The 22,441-nt window shown below is 38.1% G+C and overlaps 1 protein-coding gene across 1 annotated transcript in view; it reads right to left on the reverse strand.

Moving 5' to 3' along the window:
• The window catches only part of ARHGEF28 (Rho guanine nucleotide exchange factor 28), a 392,384-nt gene that overhangs the window by 182,563 nt on the left and 187,380 nt on the right, over window positions 1-22,441 (reverse strand). The window contains exons 8-10 of the mRNA XM_043976410.1: window positions 16,234-16,306; window positions 1,428-1,480; window positions 761-812 (exon numbers count right to left, since the gene is read on the reverse strand). Coding sequence (XP_043832345.1) covers window positions 761-812; window positions 1,428-1,480; window positions 16,234-16,306 — 178 coding nt within the window. The remainder of the gene's footprint in view (window positions 1-760; window positions 813-1,427; window positions 1,481-16,233; window positions 16,307-22,441) is intronic.

The following is a 22,441-nucleotide window of genomic DNA, read 5'->3' on the forward strand; positions in this document are numbered from 1 at the left end:
TTAGCTATTTATTAGTCATTGCCTCCAATTCCCTAAATGGCTTCATAAGCCACATTCAGGAAACTCAACAGGGCCCTAGAAAACCAGGTGAAGGGGAGGGGGAGAGAAACAGAAGCTACCTTGAGGGAAAATATAGTAAGGAAAAGGCATGAACAGTGTTTAAACCAAGCTTGTAGCTGACTACAAGCTCCATCGCCTGGCCAGGTCTGAGCAAAGACACAGCTCCACCTTTTAGGCATCTGGCACTTAGTTTATAAAGGATACCCACATTTGCTCCAAATGTCCAGAGCAGACATCCCAGACCTTATTCTGGAGCCCTTTGATGAAGATCAGAGCACTTAAGTCTCTGCTGTCCCTGCCTTCTGCTGTCAGGAAGCAGCATGGGGGCACAGGAGAAAGCTGGGGTAAAATTTCACCATAAGTGATGCTGGACATAAAAATATACCAGGGTAGAAGTCAGAAGTAAGGACTGCATATCCCATAAGGAGGCCATGTCTACTCTACCCTCTGTTAATCTGACTCCATGGACCCTGTTTGAGTCACTTAATCCTGTTTGCCTCAGGTTCCTCATCTGTCAAATGAGTTGAAGAAGGAAATGACAAGTCACTCCAGAATCTCTGCCAAGAAAACCCCAAATGGAGTCACAGAGTCGGAAATGACTGAAAAATGACTGAACAATAACAACAAATAGAACTCTCTCAACCCAAAACTTTATACCAACACTGACTGACACAAATGGAGGTGACATTTAAGTACCTACCGAAGTCCAGATCTTCATTTTCAGTTGGCTGAACCACAGGATCTATGAAGCACTGGAAAAAAAACAGACAAATTTTTCCCCATACCATTTACACATAACCATAAATTAAAATACTAGTACTACAATTTATTGCTGTGTTTTGGAACCTGGATAAATCACTTTAGAAAATATTATTCGAGAACAGGTTACTAACATAATATCATGTATAAATACAAAATCAGCCTGGGATACATCTGGATGGGTTGAATTTAAGAACTTATATTTAAGAGCTAAAAGCATGAAAGAGATGATATCCTGGGGGATACAGCAATATCCTACAGCTTCCCACAGACGATTTTGTCTTCAAAAAGGACTTTCATGATTTAAATTCATTTCCAATGACATTGCTGGCAAATGCTTGCAAACTGCTGGCTTCAAAGGTCAAATTTATCAAATTTATCTGCATTATCTTCCCTAGGAAACAACCCAGAAGAATAATTTGATTTGATCATGAAGGATCAAGATTCTCATTTCAAGTTCTAAAAATTTCAAACTACTTTTCAATGTAATTGAAAGAAGTTTCTGAATAGCTGTTTATTATGACCCTGAGAATATTTTTCAAATGCCACTTTTCTTGTTTCAGTTATTCAGGCATTGGCAGAAGAGAAGGAATGGAAAAAATAATTACCTTCGCATCTTCCCTTTCAGGTGGTGATTTGCTGCACACCAGATTCTCAGGTTCTGTAAAATGGATATTTCTCATCAGTATCTGCTGAAAACAGACAATAGGCAATTGCTGATAGCTCGTCCTCAGAGAGAAAAAGAAACTCCCCCCAAAATGTGGCACTGAGTAGGTTCTTAGTTTGTATTTTCATATAAGCCAGCAATTCAGAGAGCTGACTGATAAATAGAGAGTCCTGGAGTGGCTGTGTTATTAGTACTGGGCAACCTGTAAACAAGCTCAGGAGCTTTCACAGGATATCCTGGGGGGAAAATGAACATTAAATAAATAAATGCACTTGATTCAGAAAGAAGCCTTACAAAACAATTTTCAAAATAAGTCAGAATCAAAAGACATGACTCAGTACCCACAGAAGGAAATCCTAAATGTCCAGTTCCGCAGACACCAAAGATTTCATATTTTAAAAAATGTGTGTGTGTGTGTGTGTGTGTGTGTGTGTGTGTGTGTGTGTGTATGTATATAGTCTGATAGAGGATCCATTCCATTAAAAGGTGTGGGGGGGTGAGATTTGTTCTCTCTGTGAGTTACTTTAATCTTCTCAGAACCAGCAATAAAGACATAGGGAGAAAGGAAAATATAGCTAGCCTTTCTCTTAATGTTCAAACACCAGGAGGGTCCAGTAGAGCTCAGAACAGACACAGAATTCTGGGTACTAATAAGCAAGAGAACACACTCAGTATCTTCTTTCTGAGTACAGGTTTTCCTAGAATTGCTCATCATTTTGGATATGCAGGGAGGGACAAGTAGGTTTCTTTTTCCTCACTGAGCCTATGACTTAGTTGACTTCAGACTCAACATGGTTGAAATCCTTAAACCTGCCATTAATGCCTGTGTGACCATGGGTAAGTCACATCCCCCTCCAGGGACTCAGTTTTCTCATTTGTAAAACAAAGGAATTGGATGGCATGATTTCTAAGATTTCTTCCAACTATACAACACTATTTTGTTGTCAATTTTAGTCATGTATGACTCCTCATGATTCCATTTGGGGGTTTCTTGGCAAAGATACTAGAGTAGTTTGCCATTTCCTTCTCTGGTTCATTTTACAGATAAGGAAACTGAGGCAAACAGGGTTCAGTGACTTGCCCAGGGTCACACAGCTAGTAAGTATCTAAGGCTAGAAGACTCATCTTCCTGATTCCAAGCCCAATTCTCTATGCACTATGGTGCCACCTAGCTGTGCCCTACAGCACTAGGATGATGATTATTTGTCTATTAAATCTTGACCTGTAAAGTCAGCTGCCACATATGACTGTTGTTGAAATAACTCAGTGTTATGCATAAAGAACTACTGATCAAAATAACTTGGAGACAGCAAACATGCATTGACTACTTTTCTTCTCAAACACAGTCAACATTAATTGACTCATGCCTCATATCCAAGCAGGTGACTTTGTCCATGTGTCCCTGTCTTCTGCCATGATACAGGGTTTTTTAATGAAAGTGGTTCTGCATTGTGCTATGTCCCATGTATATTTAAATACACTTCAAGATGTGGCCATTTGAATGCAAAACTAAAATAGGTTAAAGTAGTGAGAAATTTATGGTAAAGCATGGGTCAAAGAAGAAGGAATAAGACAGGCCAAAATTTCTTGTTTGTCCTTCATTCCTGAAGAAGACCATGACATGGGGTGATGTCATGGCTTGCAGTGAATTGGATTTAAGTGAGGGAGGGCTGTTAGAGACTACACAGAAACCTCACACCTTTTTGTCATGAAAGCTTTCTTCACAAAAATCAGCCTTGTGCTATATGTGGCAAGTTAAAAAAATCACCAAAAAGAAAAAGAAATTTAATATATTTTAACAGCAAATAAATACTCATTGTTGATGTGGGAGTCATCTCAGAATCAGTTGTCTGTGTACACTCAGACCATGGCTTTTGGAGCAAAAAAGCAAAAAAGGAGAACAAATAAAAATGAGAAAAGTGTGTGGTATGCAAATGAAACAAATAAATACTGAATTAAACAAGTAATTGATCATTAAAAATGGACAATGGCTAGCACAAATGACAGGCACCAATTATAAAAATTTTAGGCAGAAATTTAACCAATGTGAATCAAAGCTAGGAGATCGAAATAAGCACTGTAATCAGCAAACACCTGACTTACTTGCAAAGCAGAGCAAGATGGTGGCCAAAGGGAACATTGATTTATCTTATAACTTCATTTGTTATTTTGCTGGGTCTTTTTACATTTAGCCTAATTTCATTCATGCTTTCTTTGGGATGGGTCTTACCATATACAACTTTTAACCTACAATAATGATGTACCTTAATTATGTCCATACACACGAGTCTAACATTACAATTTTAAAAAAATAAGCACAATTAAGACTTCTAGGAACATTTTATAATAAAGTAATTCCTACTTTTTCTTTGTAGATAAATATAAATTCCTATACACAGTGAGTGTTTTACTTAATTGGAAAATATTTAACAAAATAAATAAAAATACAATGAATTCTACTGTTATTGTTTGGTCAATATATACCCACAGAGGATTAGTAGGATTTAGTAGGATTTAGCATTCCCCATTTCAATTTGAGTTTGTCACCACTACTCCAGAGACTTTCCTTTGTGAATAGCATTGTATTGGCTACATCAAGCCCTAGAATTTGTCAGAGCCTTCAGGAAGAGATCTGTAACCACTCAAAAGGATTTGGCCTGACCATCCATGTAGGAAATATCAAGTGGATGAAGATTTTCTTCTGTCCTGATTATGACATGTCCATCAATGTGTATTTCACAGATAGACAGTACTAATAGATAAGGCCCAGAATTAAACAGAATAAGGAGACTAGGTTGAATTGCTTTTAGGAATTGGCAAAGTGCCTTTCATAATCACAAGCTTCACCCAGAAATAAAGGACTATCTTTTCAATACCAATAATTTACCAGTATTGTTATATGCCCATGAGACTTGACACACTAGTCTTCAAAGAATTGAAAATGAATATCATATAATTAGCAATATAGAAGAACATGGTAAGTATGATCAGGCCACACTATATACCCAATAAAGAACCTTGTTGCACATGAGTAAAAGATATCATTAGGGAAATGTATGATTAAAAACATAGATGTGCTGATTGAGTGGCAAAGATGAGGAATAAAAGGTGGATAGCCCAAACATTACTTTAGTATTCTTGTGATAAGAATAAGGTGCCTCCAACACACTGGGTGCCCTGGTGGATGGATAAACATGAACAGCACATGGCATGAGCAGGGATGGATGGATTTTAATTTGTATTGTTGAAGCATTACATCCAAATTAAGGAGATCAAGGGTCCATTTGCTGTATAAAGCAAGTACACAAAACAATCGCGGTTGGGTTGCAATTCTACTTTGTGTGTGTATGCTTACTTGGATACATGTTCCAGCTTTTGGTTTATTTCCAACACTAGTCACCAGGAAGAAGAATATGCCAAGTATTCAACATTCATCCACAGATGTACAGTCTATAGAATACCTCCAGATGGCGCCAAAGGAATATTTGCATGAATTCCAATCAGTATCAGAACCTAATGGCCACATATGAAAACTCTAAAGCCTAAGGAGGAAGCTCAGAAAGACAAATGGACAGGCAGGCAGGAAGGCTCACTGGCTGACTAATAAGTACACACACTTTCCTCTACTATATAGATATGGACTTCACACTAAAAATAGGGAAGGAATGTGGAGTAGAAATGAAAGAAAAATTCAAAGAAAAAAAGGGAAAAGAAAAATCAGAGAATGGAGAAATAATCCCACATTAACACACACATAGGCATATTTCTGCAGCAAAAGTTATGTAGAGTACAAAACTGTTGAATTTGAGAACCACAAAAATAAATTGTCACCTTAGATGATGAAATCTAGAACTAGTGGAATCTTTTTTTTTTCTTTTAAGTAACTAGATAATTTGCAAAGCAATGTTCTATAGTATGTTCTTGATTATTGGTGACAAAGATCTCTCATGTTAATTCAATATACAAATACTATCTACAACAACAACACAGGAATTCACTGTTGGAAGTAAGATCAATTTCTAGCCTTCGCCTCACAAAAAAAAAAAAATCATCATCCTCCTTTAGCTAGTGTCTGTTGTCATTTTGCCCTTATTTGCTTTTACTCCTTAGTGAAATGTAATTGACAACACTGACTGGTGGTTTCATCTAAGACACCAATCAACTTAAAATGGCAATTCTGCTTAATTTTTGTCACCAACTTTTCATAAAATAGGCATAGAAAATACTGTATAAATGCCAACCATTAACACAAAAATCTAAAGTATATCTTTTAATCTGTACAAATTCATTATTTTATATTCACTTCAAAACAAATAGTTTTAAGGGATTGGGTTAAAAGTAATGATATGTTGTTAATGGAAGAAAAAACACACCTGATTTTACAGTTTGGGGGCTATGTTGTCTCTAAAGAATCTGGATCTCTTTCTACTACAGCTTAATTAAATTACTCCATCAGAGTCTCTACTGAATTAGCAGGATCCTTTTACACCAACCCACTGCACAACCTATTGCAAAGTGCAATCAAACCACTTGTTGCTATAGCAACCTTCTGGAGATAACGATATCAGTCACTCTGAGCTATTCTGTTTTAAAGGATCATTGATCTTGATTTCAAAAACAACCCAGCAAAAAGGATAATTCCTCTGGAACAAGATTTGTCAAACCTGGTAAACGTCTTTTGCTATAGCCAAGGTGCTCTCACACCTTAACAATTTATGTTAATAAATATTGGCAGCTAGGTGGTACAGTGGATAGAGTGTTGGGCTTGGAGTCGAAAACTCATCTTCATAAGTCAGAATCCAGCCTCAGATGTAGCTCTGTGACCTGGACAAGCCTTAACCCTGTTTGCCTCAATTTTCTCACCTGTAAAATGAGCTGGAAAAAGAAATGGCAAATCACTCCTGTATCTTTGCCAAGAAAACCCCAAATAGGCTCATGAAGAGTTAGAAATGACTGAAACAACTGAACAAAGGAGCAAATACAGCACCCCTAAATCCAACACCAGTAAGAATGATATCAAGAGCCACCTCTATGTAAGGGAATCTTGACTCTTCCAGATTTGGAAGACCGGAGTCTGTTATCTGGAGTCAAGTAGCCAATAAAAAGAAAAAAGAAAAGTTAAACAAAGACCAATGGTGCTCAAATTCCTTTACTTTCTTCATGATTTTGCTCTCCAGTCTCTCTGAAAGAATGAAAGAGGATAACATATAGGCAGAACCAATGGGCTATCTCACAGGAGACACATAGCTATCTTATTCTCAATATTCAGTTCCAGCTTCTGCCCACATTCCTATGCCTGGGTCAATATCTGCAAGCATGCACCTTTACTATTCTCCCATATCACCTTGAAAGTGCAACTGGAAAACTAATAGTTAGTTCTAGGCTATTCCTAGAATTCCTATCCTACAAAGTCTAAGAGATTGACTCCCCAAAATTAAATACACTCACACACATATATTTAAAATCTTTTGATACTAAATGCAAATCGAGCTTATCAAGCTGTGGATTAAGGGCATGTATGCATTTTATTTATGTCTATATAAATTATATATAAAATAACACAATATTATATGGCACAGTATGGTATATTATGGTACAGTATAGTATAATATGATAATATCGTATATCTAATATAATGACAGATATAATAATAGTTTATAATTAATAATAAATACTATGTTGTATTATACATTTTGTATTTGTGTATATCATGTCTTAATAAATTATATAGAGATTATACATATTCTATATCTTTCTTTATATACATATATACATGTGTGTATGTGTGTATACACACACAATGCCATCACAAGTGTTACTTTTATCATAGGGAAAGAGATTGGATCTGTGATTATATTGGTATAAGGAACTCCCTCTACCAGTATAGATTGGCAAACTTCTGAGAAACACATTTTTACAGAATTGCCTAGGGCACTTCCAAGGTCATGCCAGCAAGAACACAAGCTCTGAAAATCCACCCCTGAATGGACTTAAGTGCAGGGCCAGGGACAGACAATATATTTATCTAAGAATCAGTTTATTTAAGCTTGAAGAGATTCACCACTGGCATGACCATTTGTTGATGTATTTGAGGAAGGGAGGGCATGGCAACTCTCAAAGATTATTTACTAAATCACAGAGATGCTGATTCCAATTTCACTGGAAGAGGATACAACTAGGCCCTGAATGGTACAAATAATGAATCCCCTGAAGTGCTTGTATGTATTCCAATTCACACTATTTGAAGTTATGATTACATAAAATATGGTAATTCGTTTCAGTTCAATGGAATAAGCAATGCAGATTTGGTTAATGCAATTACCTCATGGGGATTTATTATTTGCACTAATCAGGACCTAGCAGTACTCATACTACCAAACTTACAAAGTATCAAAATATAGAAGCATGAGGCCATGTGATACAATGGAAAGATCCATGGCTTTGGAATCAGAAGACTCGGGTTCAGATTCCACCTCTGACACTTATGACCTATGTCATCTTGGGCAAATCACTTAACCTCCCTGCGCCTCAGTTTCCGTGTCTGTAAAATAAAGGTGTTGGCCATCTATGGCCACCTTAGGTCCATCCCATCTTTAAATCTGTAATCCTTTGTTCCTGATTCTTTAAGGTTATGTTACTTCCTTTTCTGGTCTTTCCCAACTTATTTGGGGGAAAAAAGTATGCTTCTCTTTAATGTTCACCCATGGAAGCCCCAATCCCATATTGTTCCCACTTCAGTCACAAGCATTATTCTACCTCCTACCCCATAAAATATAGTTTCAATTAAAGGAACAAGCTGTCCTTTCAAAAATGGATCTTTTTAACTTTTTGTTTAATGTCCCCAAATGACCCCCTTTTAAAACAAAGAAACAATAATAGGAAATGGCAACTCATCTTTGCTGTTATCACAGAGCACCTTGTATTGTTTTACTTATCTGTGTACATGATGTATTCTCTCTATTATATTATATGGTGTTAAGGGACAAAAACTAATTGTTTTTGTCTCTTTATCTCCACATTGCTTAGCCCAATAGAGAATACTTAATACTGTTTTTCTGTCCTTCATTCTTGAAGATGAACATGCCAGATGTCATGACTTGCAATGAATTAGATTTAAATGAGGGAGGGCTGTGCAAGGACACCAACCTCTCTCTCTCCTCCAGAGCCATGTGCGTCTAGTGGCAAGATATACATCACGATGACCAGAGATGGCCACAGATGTTTAAGGCAATTGGAGTTAAGTGACTTGCCCAAGGTCACACAGCTAGTAAGTGTCTGAGGTGAGATTTGAAATCAGATCCTCTTGACTCCAGAGCCTGTGTTTTATACACTGCACCACCTAGCTGCCCCAATGCTTAATAAATGCTATATTGATTGATTAAATTTCTCTTTTCGGGGCAGCTAGATGGCGCAGTGGATAAGCACCGGCCCTGGATTCAGAAGTACCTGAGTTCAAATCCGGCCTCAGACACTTACTAGCTGTGTGACCCTGGGCAAGTCACTTAACCCCAATTGCCTTACCAAATAAATAAATAAATTTTTTTTTAATTCTCTTTTTGATTCACTGGCTCAGAATGCATACATGAAAACTACTATATATAAAGTAAATTCAAGCTTATAGCAAAGTACTAAGAAATCACTTAGCAGGTCAGATGTGATAACAGTAGTGTTTGGTTCCCTCAGCTACATAAAAAGTTTGTTCTCTCCATCTCTCTCTCTCTGTCTCTCTGTCTCTCTGTGTCTCTGTCTATCCCTCTCCTCCTCCTCCCTCTCTCCTCTTTTTCCTCTCTCTCTTCTTTCTCTCTTCTTTCTCTCTTCTCTCTCTCCCCTCTTTCTCTGTCTTCTCTCTCTCTCTCTCTCTCTCTCTCTCTCTCTCTCTCTCTCTCCTCCTCCTCCTCCTCCTCCTCCTCCTTCCTCTCTACTCTCTCTTTCCTCTCTCTCTTCTCTCTCCTCCCCTCTCTCCCCTCTTTCTCTGTCTTCCCTCCCTCCCTCTCTCTCTCTCACTCTCTCCTCTCTCTTTTCTCTCTTCCCTTCTTTCTGTCTCTGTCTTACTCTCTCTTACTCTTTCTCTCTCTCTTACTCTCTCTCTTTCTCGCTCTGTCTCTCTCTGTCTCTCTCTCTCTGTCTCTGTCTCTGTCTCTGTCTCTCTCTCTCTCTCTCTCTCTCTCTCTCTCTCTCTCTCAAAAGAAGAAGCAGCAAACATTTACATAGCGCTTACAGTGCCAGGCACTTTACAGTTATTATTTCATTTAATCCTCATAACAACCCTGGGAGGTAGGTGCCATTATTATCCCCATTTTATAAATGAGGAAACTGAAGCAAACAGGGGTTCAGTGACTTGCCCAGGGTCACACAGCTAGTGAGTGTCTGAGGCTGCATTTGAACTCAAATCCTCCTGACCCCAGGGCCACTGCTCTACCGACTGTGTCACCTACCTGCCACATGATTAACTTTTTTAAAAATAATAATAATAAACATTTTTATTTAAAGTTTTGAGTTCCAAATTTTATCCCTCCTTCCCTGTGTTCCCCTCCCCCTTCCCTGAGGCAGTAAGCAATCAGATATAGGTTATACATGTGCAATTATATAAAACATTTCCATATTAGTCATTTTGTATAAGAAAACTTATAAGAAAAAAAATGAAAGAAAGTGAAGAACAACATGCTTCAGACTGTGTTAAATCAATATCAGTTCTTTCTTTGGAGGTAGATACTAATGCTTCATCATTAGTCCTTTGGGATTGTCTTGGATCATGGTATTGCTGAGAATAGTTAAGTCATCCACAGTTCTTCATAAAACAATATTGCTGTCCTTGTGCACAATGTTCTCCTGGTTCTGCTCACTTCACTATACATCCTTTCATACAAGTCTTTCCAGGCCTTTCTGAAATCATCCTGCTTGTCATTTCTTATAGCAGAGTAATATTCCATCACAATCATATACCACACTTTGTTTAGCCATTCTCCAATTGATGGGCATTCCTTTGATTTCCAATTCTTAGCCACCACAAAAAAGCTGCTATAAATATTTTTGCACAAATATGTCTTTTTTTTCTTTTGGGGGATGTTTTAGGGATATAAACTTAGCAGTGTTATTTCTGGGTCAAATGGTAAGCACAATTCTATAGTCCTTTGGGCAAGGTTGCAAATTTATCTCCAGAGTGGTTGCATCCATCCACAATTTCACCAACAGTGGGTTAGCAGTTTTACCACATCCCCTCCAACATCCAATATTTCCCTTTTTTGTTATATTTGCCACTCTGATAGGTGGGAGGTGATACCTCAGGGTTGTTTTAGTTTGCATTTCTCTGATCATTACTGATCTAGAACATTTTTTCATATAAATATAGATAGCTTTGATTTCTTTGTCTGAAAATTGCCTTTTCTTATCCTTTGACCATTAATCAATTGGGGAATGACTTGTATTTTTATATATTTGACTCAGTTCTTTATAAAATTGAGAAATGAGGCCTTTATCAGCTATACTTGTTTCAAAACTTCTTTCCCAGTTTTCTGCTTTCCTTATAATCTTGGTTACATTAATTTTGTTTGTGCAACAGCTTTTTAATTTTATATAAACAAAATTATCTATTTTACATTTTGTATTGCTCTCTATATCTTCTTTGGTCCTTAATTCTTCCTCAGTCCATAAATCTGACAGATAAACTATCCTATGCTTTCTTATGGTATCACCATTTGGTACCATTTCGCTTATGGTATCACCCTTTATGTGTAAATCATATACCCACTTCGACCTTATTTTAGTATACAGTGTGAGATGTTGGTCTATACCTAGTTTTTTTCCCTACTGTTTTCCAGTTTTCCCAACAGATTTTGTCAAATAATGAGTTTTGGTTCCACAAGCTTGGATCTTTGGGTTTATCATATACTAGTTTACTATAGTCATTTAATATGGTGTGATTCGTACCTATTTTATTCCACTGATCCACCTCTCTTTTTTAGCCAGTACCAGATTGTTTTGATAATTATCCCTTTATAATACTGTTGGAGATCTGGTACTGCTAGACCACCTTCTTTCACATCATTTTTCATTGATTCCCTTGATTCCTTTGAGCTTTTGTTCTTCCAAATGAATTTCATTATTATTTTTTCTAGCCACGTGATTAACCTTTAACAAAGGCATTTGGTAAGATGCCACAGGAAGAACAGTAACTATGAAACATTCCCCCATAAACCTAAGGTGTATGTCTCCACAGTACCCACAGAGCACAGAATCTCTGCTAGATGGATTGTTCAGGGAGACTCCCACAGTCTACTAGGCTTTACAATTCAACTCAATTGTCAGGTCTAGCTTTCTTGGAGTTCACAGCCAGCTCCCTGTGCTCCCAGAGGTCCTACTTCTAGAATCAGTTTCCCCAAGTGACTGCCCCTCTGTGTCTGTGTCTGTGTCTAAATAGAGTATGAATATGAATAAAGTTTCTGCTGAAGGAGAGGGGTCTCCTGAACAGCTCTTGGCTGCACTTCCCCTGAACTGCTAGAATCAGCCAGGGCTTAGCTATTTAAAGGTCTTCAAAGGCATTTCCAATTTTTATTCCTCCACTGATGTTACTCCCTTCCATTCTAGCAGAGAAAGGTGTTTGCATTTCATAAGAGAATTGCTGCGTGTTAACACCTTATTAATACATTAACACCTAATTATCCCTGTTTTCTACATTTTTGTTTCTGTGACATCAACTTTAGGGGAGACCAAATCCCAGCTTCCTTATGTTTAAATATGCACATACTATTTCACTACTTAACATATGTCACTGGATAGCAAGGCATTTTCACTTTTGTCTTCGTGCACAACAAAGGTGCTTGGTAAATAGGAGGGGCTTAATAAACGCTTACTAGGTTGATTGGTTGTACACTACTCCCAAAGATTTTTAATTGGCTTAGGGATTGTTGGGTCATTTTTAACACACTCAATCTTTCAAGCTACAAAGCAGGTGCTGGTAGAAGAATTCAGAGATAAGACCGCACATAGTTAATCTACCAATTCCGAAGTAACACTACTCCAATGGATTTCGTTCAATCTCTGTCTCTGTCTCTCTACCTCTGGCTCTGGTTGTGTGTGTGTGTCTATCTCTCTCTGTCTCTCTAATATACACATATATACATATATGTACATATACACAGAGAGAGAGAGAATGGATTATATGACATAGCAATAGCTAAACACAGAGCATCTTAAAGTTGAAAAAGACATTAGATTTTACTTGATACACATATTCCCTCTACAATGTCTTCTATAAGAGGTAAGTGAGCCTCTGTTTGGCCCCATCCAGAGACAACAAAAGTCCTTCAACTGCTGTAAAAAGAGTTATTTTTTATTTAGACTCTGTAACCTGGGTGGCACTGAAGACAGAGCACTGACCCAGTCAGGAATACCTGAGTTCAAATCCGGCTTCAGAAACTTCCTAGGTGTGTGACCCTGGGTCAAATCACTTAATCTTGTCTGTTTCAGTTTACTCATCCAAAAAATGAGCTGGAGAAGGAAAAGGCAAACCACTTGTAAAAAAAATTAATAACTAAGATTATCTAAAAAATTTTGTAACTGTACTTATATGAAAAATTATAACTTTAGAAAAATTATAATTGGGCCATAAATCCCATCTGGGTTGCCATTCATATGCAAAACTATTTTAACTGATTTAGAGCCTAATCTGATTGGGGGGCCTAATCTGGGGACTTTTCACTGGCTAGCTATCTGACTGCTATTAATTTAACATGGGCCGTTTATAAAATTCCCCCACATTTGCTCCTCCCAAATTGATAAGCAAATGGTTAACAAGTCTCTTAACTAAATAATCAAAGCAGGGTTTATTTATGAGATACAATTTAAACATAAAAATACAGGGAAATAAAATGTACAACCTGAATGCTTTCCGGCGCATCTCTTTCCATGCCTGGAACTTTTTAGTGTTCTCCTGCATCTTTGCTCTTAGCTTTTTTTCCATCTCTGTCAGCCCTCTCTTTACATAGCCTCAGTCTCCTTAGTGTCCTTGAAGCAGCCCCCCTTCTGTCTGTCTGTCTTCTCCAACCTCTGTACCATCTCCCCCTGTTCTCTTAATCTTCGGGCCTCCTTGTGTCCTCCTAGTACTCTGGCGTCCCCGCCTTTTCACTGTCTTCTCCCCTGTATATATGTTCCTTCTCTCCCCTCAAACCTCGGGCTCCCTGCGCCCCCACACATACCAAGCTAATCTGCTGGCCATGCTACGTGTCCCATGCATACCACACCCAGGGCTCTAGGGGCCCGTGCCCCCTGCTGTGCACTTGGGACCTCTGCACAGGCTACACCAGAGGCTCAGCCTGAATGAGCCCAGGATCTCTGGGATAGATCCTCTTAGGGCAGAAGGAGCTGGGGCTTTTTCCCCCAGCTGGCTGACCTGGCGTCCTGTAAAGCCCACGGGGCTTTTTGGCTCAGCTGAAGTGGAGGGGGAGGGGCATAAGCCCCTCTTACACAGAAAAAATCCCTGAGATCCTAAGGCTTTTTCATCTCAGCCCAAAGGCAGGGTCCCCAAATCAAAGTAAATTTCCATACACTCCAACATCTTTGTCAAGAAAACCCCAAAAAGGGTCACAAAAGAGTTGGGCATGACAGAAACAACTACGTGGCAACAATTAATTATACAAAGGATTTGAGTTGTCTGTATGATGACTTGAAATAGAATGACTCTGATCTCGGTGGTCAGAAGTAACCCATTGAAACAATTCAGGAATAGCGCTAAGTACGAATGAGGGTGAGAGATAAGGAGAGGGAGGAAGGGAGAAGAAGCAAGCAAACAATCCAGTTTTCAGCAATCAAAAACTGAGCCTTTCTTTTTAAGCAAAAGTCTAAGTGGCAAATACTATCTGGCTCTGAAAATGATGGCTGAAATAATAAACTCACTGACAATTTTGTTATGGGCAGAAATATCTATCAGTTGCCTACTAACTAGATCTATTAAATGCTAATATAATAAGTATAAGTTACATTGATAAGTCACCAGCCTATTGGGATGCAATTCAATCCCTCTCCTTAAATACTCATAAAAACTTTGAAAAGTGGGCAGCTTGATGGCACAGTGGATAGAGCACTGGCCTTGGATTCAGGAGGACCTGAGTTCAAATCCAGCCTCAGACACTTAACACTTACTAGCTGTGTGACCCTGGGCAAGTCACTTAACCCAAATTGCCTCACCAAAAAAAAAAAAAAAAAAAGCAAACAAACCCAAACAAACAAACAAAAAACCTTGAAAAGTGGGGCAGCTAGGTGGCACAGTGGATAAAGTACTGGGCCTTGGATTCAGGAGTACCTGAGTTCAAATCCGGCCTCAGACACTTGACATTTACTAGCTGTGTGAACCTGGGCAAGTCACTTAACCCAAATTGCCCTGCAAACAAACAAACAAACAAACAAAAACCTTGAAAAGTGTTATATGGTATTCTCTGATGGTTTTAATCGTGGTGATGAGTCAGCTTGTAGACTCCTTGAAGGCAGAAACTACGTGCTACATTTCTTCTTTCCTCTTTCCCCCACAATGCCCAGCACTAGGTACTTAATAGATAACCTGCTTTTTACTTGATTGAAATGGTCTTTTACATAACCAGACTGCAATATCTCTAATTCCCCCCAAAGCTTTACCATTTTAAACCGAATACTAATTGTTTTTAGGAAACTGAGTAGAAAGGCACAGCCTCTCTCTTAAGTGTGAATCCTTCATTCTCCTTAGAAGAAAACTCTGAGTACAAAAAAAGCCAATACAATTCTTCCATCTTTTTCTCTCTCTCTTGTGATTGCTGTTTATCCAACAGTTCCAACTTTCTACTTTTTTAACACAGACAATGAGAATAAGCATAGGTGAAATCATGTGTCAAAAGAAGAAATATAAACATTAAAAAGAGGAGGTAAGAGAGTAATGGAGAGAGAAAAGGCAGATTAGGGGAAAATCAACCAGGGGGTAAAAACATAGATTATGAGAAGAGAGACAAAATGAAAAATGGACAGTGCAAATGGGAGTCAGTAAGATCTTTATACAACAGTTAGGACAAATATCATAGGAAGGGTAAGGATAAGTAAAGATGGAAGAGGTGAGAACAGGGTGAAGACAAGTATGGAAGAGAGGAGAGGATGTTAGTGGAAGAAGCAGAGGTTAGTAATTAACTATGTCTATAAGTACAGAGAGGGAGACCATTCCCCCGGCCATTTTATTCATTTGGGATGACCGGCTAGTACATTAGGAAAATAAATCAAATGGTGGAAGCATGGACACATGCCAGTTATTTCATAGACCACGGAGCCACTTCTTTGACACCGTAACATAGACAGCAAAACCAACTGCCAGCACTAGACTTATAATTATATTTTAATCAACAGCAGCTGCAAATGAAAATTTAGATCCAAGTTTTTCCCTTCCCTCTCTCCCATTCTATCCCCTTAAAATACTCCTGAGCAATGCTCCTTGGCTGTTCTTTTGTTATGAGCATCTTCTAATGTATCCCATGGGCAATGTTTGTTTCCTGCTAAAATGAAGGCTATTATCTCAAGTTTGTTTGGCTCCATTTTATTCTCCTCCTGTCTTATAGGAAAAAAACGCCTCTTAGGAATTATTTGAAATGTTGCATTTTGGTTGAATGCTGCCCTCTGCTGGGAGGCACATAAAGTTTCCTGTGTTCAGACTTTTAAGAACGTTCATAGCATGAAGAATTGCATCTGGCCTTAAAAGTAGCTACTCTATAAATTTCCAATGTAAGGAAAATCCTTACCTGCTTCAGGCCCCGTTGCACTGGAGGGTATTGATAGTCGTTTCTCCGTCCTGACTTCTTTTCTATCAAGAGTCTAAAAGGGAAAAACCCAAATCATTGAAACGTCTTTGAGGTCTCAAATATACAACAGAGAGTAAAAATGACAACCAATAGTGTAAATGGAACTGAGCTCTTGTGGTAAGGATGGTCTGTCTCATTCTTTGTATTTGTATTCCCAGCATCTAGCCTGGCACATAACTTAAACATTTATTGATTGACTGATTAGTGAGGCTTGATCATGTTTACTAAATAAGAGATTTTACTAAATTAGAGATTAAAAGTGTTTTTAGCTCAATGCCTGGCATACTGTATGCTCTAAATTTACTTATTTATTTATTTCATTAGAGATGTCTATCAAAGGCTACATTATTGAGAATGAAAGAAGAGTGAGGATAGCTAAAGACATTTGGGGGGGGGGTTATAGGGCATAATGAAATGACCCTTCTCTTATAAAAAACTATTGTGTTATCATTGATGAATGCTTAAATCAATCAATCAATAAGCATTTATTAAGGATCTACTATGTGCCAGGTACCATGCTAGGTGCTGGGAGCTTACACTCTAATAAAGGAGACAATATACAAATATATCCAAACAAGCTATATTAAGAGGGGCTGGGAAAACTTATAGCAAAAAAGATTTTAGTTAGGACTTACAGGAGGTCGGGGAAGCCAATGGGCAGAGATGAGATGGGCATGAGGGACAGCCAGAGAAAATGCCCACAGTCAGGGGATGGAGTATCTTATTTGTGAAACAGCCAGGAGACCAGTGTCACCGGCTCAAAGAGCAGGTAGTGGGGAGTATGGTGTAAGAAGACTGGAAAGGTAGGAGGAGGCTCAGTTTTGAATGGCTTTGAATGCCAAAAAGAGGATGTTGTAGTCATAGTATTGAAAATACGATTCCAGGAGCAGGTGGCAGGGAGAGGCTCAGAGAGAGGTAGGTACTTGGTGGAGAGCACATAGAATGAGGCACTCCCTCACAGCCAAATGGGGATTTGTTTTATTTTATTTTACTTACCTCTTATAAGGGAGGGTTCTGTTGGGATGGGTGGGAAAGTTATTAGGAAGTGATCATGATTTTTTTTTTAAAGGAACATCAGTATTTTTTAAGAGGAACATAAGGAAGTCATTTGAGGGGACAGCTCTGTCATCTGACCTTGACCTTCCCACAGCTTTGGAAGCTAACTAGCTAAAACTAAAACCAGCCCCTCAGGGGAAATGGGAAGTGAGGGCAGAAAAAGGAAAGCAGGATATGTGGGTGTCTTAGGAGACAAGCTCAGGAAAACAACTTGGTACTGCTGCTCTCTATGCATCCCAAAATACCATTTACCAGTGCCCTCTCTAAACACTAACCCTTTCTTGGGATGAAGCTGAAACAAAGGCTGCTTTAACTGTTCTAGATCAAGAACAACAGGGGAACATACTGGTCCTCAGTTTCCTAATATAGGAAATGAGGGGATTGGATTAAGCTACTGCAAAAATCCTTCCCATTAAGCACTACATTCTATGAAGTGACAAAGTACTGGATGGCTAATCCCTGACATAGACTGGCTAAGGGCAGATCTTCCTGAACGAAAGGCAAGGAGAGATTCGGCTGTCTTAGGACCCACTACATTCCATTGAAAATAGATTCTAGGAACAGAAAGAGTTGGGCCCAAAGGAACATAAAATGAAGGTTATGTTGGTGCTGAGGAAATAAAAGGAGAGCGGAAAACACCGACATTTCTGATATAATTGCCAACTGAAAAGGACTCAAAAGTCATCAGGCTGGTTTTACTGGTCAGCATTAATAGAACTGTTGTTGTTCATCCTTGATTCTGAAGGACCATGACATCAGAAGGTAATGTCACGACTTGGCGTGAATTGGATTTAAGTGAGGGAGGGCTGTGCAAGGTCACCAACCTCACTCCCTCCTCCAGAGCCATCTGTGTCCAGTGGCAAGCTATATAACAGGCCAGCTAGAGATGGTTCTAGATGCAAAGGGAGACCTTGGCCTTTGTAAACTAAGGCCTTTCCCCATGTCTCAGTTTGCCTGAGACAAGGCCCTTCAGTGATTAAGACTAGGTAAGAAATAAAGCAAAAAATGGCCTCTTTTACCTAATAAAAAAAAATTAATCTGGGAGGGGAAGACTCTCAGGGTTTCTGGCCAGAACAGAAACAATTGCTATTTACACTTACTCCAAGCCATCAAAACCCAAACAATGAGCAAGTGAGGATTGGGCTGGGACCTACTATTGGCCAATTAGTGAGATCCAGAGTGAAGTGGGTTTAAGGCATGGTCAAGGAGCTCCATTTGAATCCCAATGGGTCCTAGGAAGCCTGGTTTACCAGAACTATATTTCAAGAAATTATAAATGGAACTATATGAGGCGGAAGAGCTAATTGCCCCAGTTTTGTTGTTTTTTTTGTTCTTTTTATTTGTAGAATAAGTAGGAAAGAGAAAAAAATCTAACCCGTGAGCCCCAAGATATCTTGAGAGATTTCAGTGATCAAAATCTACATTCCTTTGGGCAGAGCACCCACAGGTAAGAGTATGATTCCCTCTGTGAAGAGAGGGAGAGGAGGCAGTAGAGGGAGAAGAAGAAGACAAGGAGGCAGGGGCAAGTGGGAAAGGAATGAGGGAAGGACAAAGCTGTTATGGTAAGTTGCTATTAGTCATTTATACCTCAGTATGAAAGAACAGATTTTAATAAAGAGGAGAGAAAGAAGAGATAATTGTATACTTAATTATGAGGGAGGGAAACATCACCAAGGAGAGAAAAGGATGTAGAACAGGGGGAAGAAGGAAGACTTAAAGGTAATTTTGCTTGGAGTAAATCCTAGCCACTAACAACTTTCCTATAAATGGGAGAAAACTCACTTATAGATCCACTGATTCTCCTCAGATTAAAAAAATAAATAAACTGAAAATTGGTTGTTTTCTAAGACAAATACAAATTGCTATCTTAAAAGTTAGGACTTAATCCAACTGCTTTGGAGAACAATCTGGAATTATGGCCAAAGTGTTACTAAACTACCTATACCCTTTGACCCAGCAATACCACGACTAAGTCTATTTCCCAAGATAATTAGGGAAAAAGGAAAAGACCCTATATGTTCTAGAATGTTTATAGTAGCTCTCTTTGTGGTGAAAAAGAACTAGAAATTGCAAGAATGCCCATCAATTGGGGAATGCCTGTGGTATATGATTGTGATGAAAAACTGCTGTGCTATAAGAAATGATGAGCTCAGTGATCTTAGGAAAACATGGAAGGGGGGCAGCTAGGCGGCGCAGTGGATAGAGCACCAACCCTGGAGTCAGGAGGACCTGAGTTCAAATCAGACCTCAGACACTTGACATTTACCAGCTGTGTGACCCTGGGCAAGTCACTTAACCCCCATCGCCTCACAGAAAAAAGAAAGAAAGAAAGAAAGAAAGAAAGAAAGAAAGAAAGAAAGAAAGAAAGAAAGAAAGAAAGAAAGAAAGAAAGAAAGAAAGAAAGAAAGAAAGAAAGAAAGAAAGAAAGAAAGAAAGAAAGAAAGAAAGAAAGAAAGAAAGAAAGAAAGAAAGAAAGAAAGAAAGAAAAAAAAAGAAAAACATGGAAGGATTTGAAATAATGAAGAGCAAAATGAGCATTACACAGTGGCCATCTCTAGGGTTGGGGGGGAGAAAAAAAAGAAATTTGCATGATAACTTTGTTGTGTATATTTAAAAGGAATAGCAAGTTATAGATAGCAGATGTTCAGTTTCATATGCAATCATCTTTTTTATTATACTAACTTATGGAAATGCCTTTTATTCTATAAATTTAAAATAAAATAAAATTTAATTTTTTAACTTAGGACTTAAAAGTAATTTTCATGATTTTAAATGTTATGACTAGTGCACATGAAAAAAATTAAATCCTGATTAGTGTTATATACATTGTTCTTTGATGGACCTCTAAGAGGTACAGTGGAGAGAGTGCTGGGCTTGGTGTTAGAAAGCCCTGAGTTCAAATCTGACCTCAGACACTTATTAGCTATATGACCCTGGGCAAGTCATTTTACCTTGTTTGTCTCAGTTTCCTCATTTGTAAAATGAGCTGGAGGAGGAAATGGCAAATCACTCCAGTATCTTTGCCAAGAAAACTCCAAATGGGGTCATGAAAAGTCAGACATGATTGAAAATCACTCAGCAACAAGAAACGCTGTTCTTTAAAAAGCACTGATTGAGTTTTGCAAGACACTGTAGAGTCCTTTCTAGTGGTTTTTGTTTTACACTGTCTAGCAGCTCACACCCAACTAGCCCTTTTCTTCCTCTTATTTCATGCACTAAATCTAAATCTCTTTTCCTTGTATACTGGCAGAAATAGGTTTTCAGTTTATATTTCAGTATTAAGTATATTTTAAATAATTATAACAATAGCTAGCATTATATACATATGTTATCTCATTAGATCTCTGCCACCTCACTGGTCTTCATTTTCCTTATTTGTGAATAAGGGAGATGGAGTAAATAATAATGATTAAAAAAAACAGCTAGCATATATATATAATAATACTCTATGGTTTGCAAAGCACTTTGCAGACATTATCTCTTTTGATTTTCCTTTTCTTTTTTTTCTTTTTTATGTATAGTCATATCCTCTAGTGTTGTGTAACCTTAGATTCTTTGGGGGGGGGCAATGAGGGTTAAGTGACTTGACCAGGGTCACACAGCTAGTAAGTGTTAAGTGTCTAAGGCTGGATTTGAACTCAGGTCCTCCTGAATCCAGGGCCTGTGCTTTTATCCACTGTACTACCTAGCTGCCCCTATCTCATTTGATTATCACAACAACCCTGGGAAGCAGATGCTATTATTATCTCCATTTTGCAGATGGGGAAACTGAGGCAGATAGCAGTGAAGTGACTTGTTCAGGGTCACTCAGTTTCTGAGTAAAGGAAGATTTGAATTCAGGTCTTTCTACCTCCACTACTGCCAAGCTAACTTTTAAAATTTTAGCTGTCAGGCTTTTTAAAACTTTATATTTCACAAACATAAAAAAATTGTTGACAATAAAGAAGATAATAAAATTTCAAGAGGTAGATACAATAAAAGACTTGAAGAACTACAAGTACTGAGCCCTACTATCAAAGGGCCATGTACCGCTGGTTAATTTTCACTCTCTGCTTAACTGACTTAAATAGGAGCCATGCCACCAGACCTGAAACTTCATCTTCAGCACTCCAACAGATAAATTCTCCTTTCAAATTCTCAGGTAAGACACTGTTTACCCTTTTATTGAATAGTTATCTTAAGCAGTCATATTACCCCTAATCATAATACTAATCACAACTATTACCAACTTGCTTTTAAGTAATATCTAAGGTTAGGGGGGCAGCTAGGTGGTACAGTGGATAAAGCACCGGCCCTGGATTCAGGAGGACCTGAGTTCAAATCCAGCCTCAGACACTTGACATTTACTATCTGTATGACCCTGGGCAAGTCACTTAACCCTCATTGCCCCACAAAAAAAAAGAATCTAAGGTTACACAACAACACTAGAGGATATGACTATACATATATATAATGTATGTGTTTATGGATGTGTGTATAATTCCAATAATATAGAAAAATGTGTGAATAGTTAAGAATGTTACTTTAGAACTCATGAAAAGTCCTTCCCTAAATTGGCCAAAAGAATGAAGATGGCATCATTTAACCTGTAAAACAAATGGAGACCCATTATAATCATGGTGGCTCTAGATCTTTGTTCCTATTCAATTCATGATGACATATCTCTTTTTAAAAAAAAAGTACAAAGTTCTGGGAGTTAAGCAGTCTATTTCCAATTGTTTTTTTGGTCATAGTAAATTCTACAATATTTACAATGAGTAAATTATTGGAAAACCTAAGTTTAAAGGACAAGCAGAGAGGTCTAATATAAAAAGTACTGAATGTGGTCCCCAGCTCTGACACCTCCCACCTTTGGGATCATGGAGAAGTCTCTTAACCTCATGAGTCTCAAAGGAGTGTTTCAGGAAAATACTATGTAAAACTTAAAGTATTCTACAAAGTAAAGTTGTGTGGCTCTCTCACAGAATTTCAGGTACATAAATCATCAATGTTATATTAAACACGTTATAAGAAATCACAAGAATGTGATCGATTGAAGTATTTTATGATGATATAATATGATTTTGAACCAGAACAGTAAATATGCAGTTAC

This window comes from Dromiciops gliroides, chromosome 1 (assembly GCF_019393635.1).
Source record: "Dromiciops gliroides isolate mDroGli1 chromosome 1, mDroGli1.pri, whole genome shotgun sequence".
Taxonomy (NCBI): domain Eukaryota; kingdom Metazoa; phylum Chordata; class Mammalia; order Microbiotheria; family Microbiotheriidae; genus Dromiciops; species Dromiciops gliroides.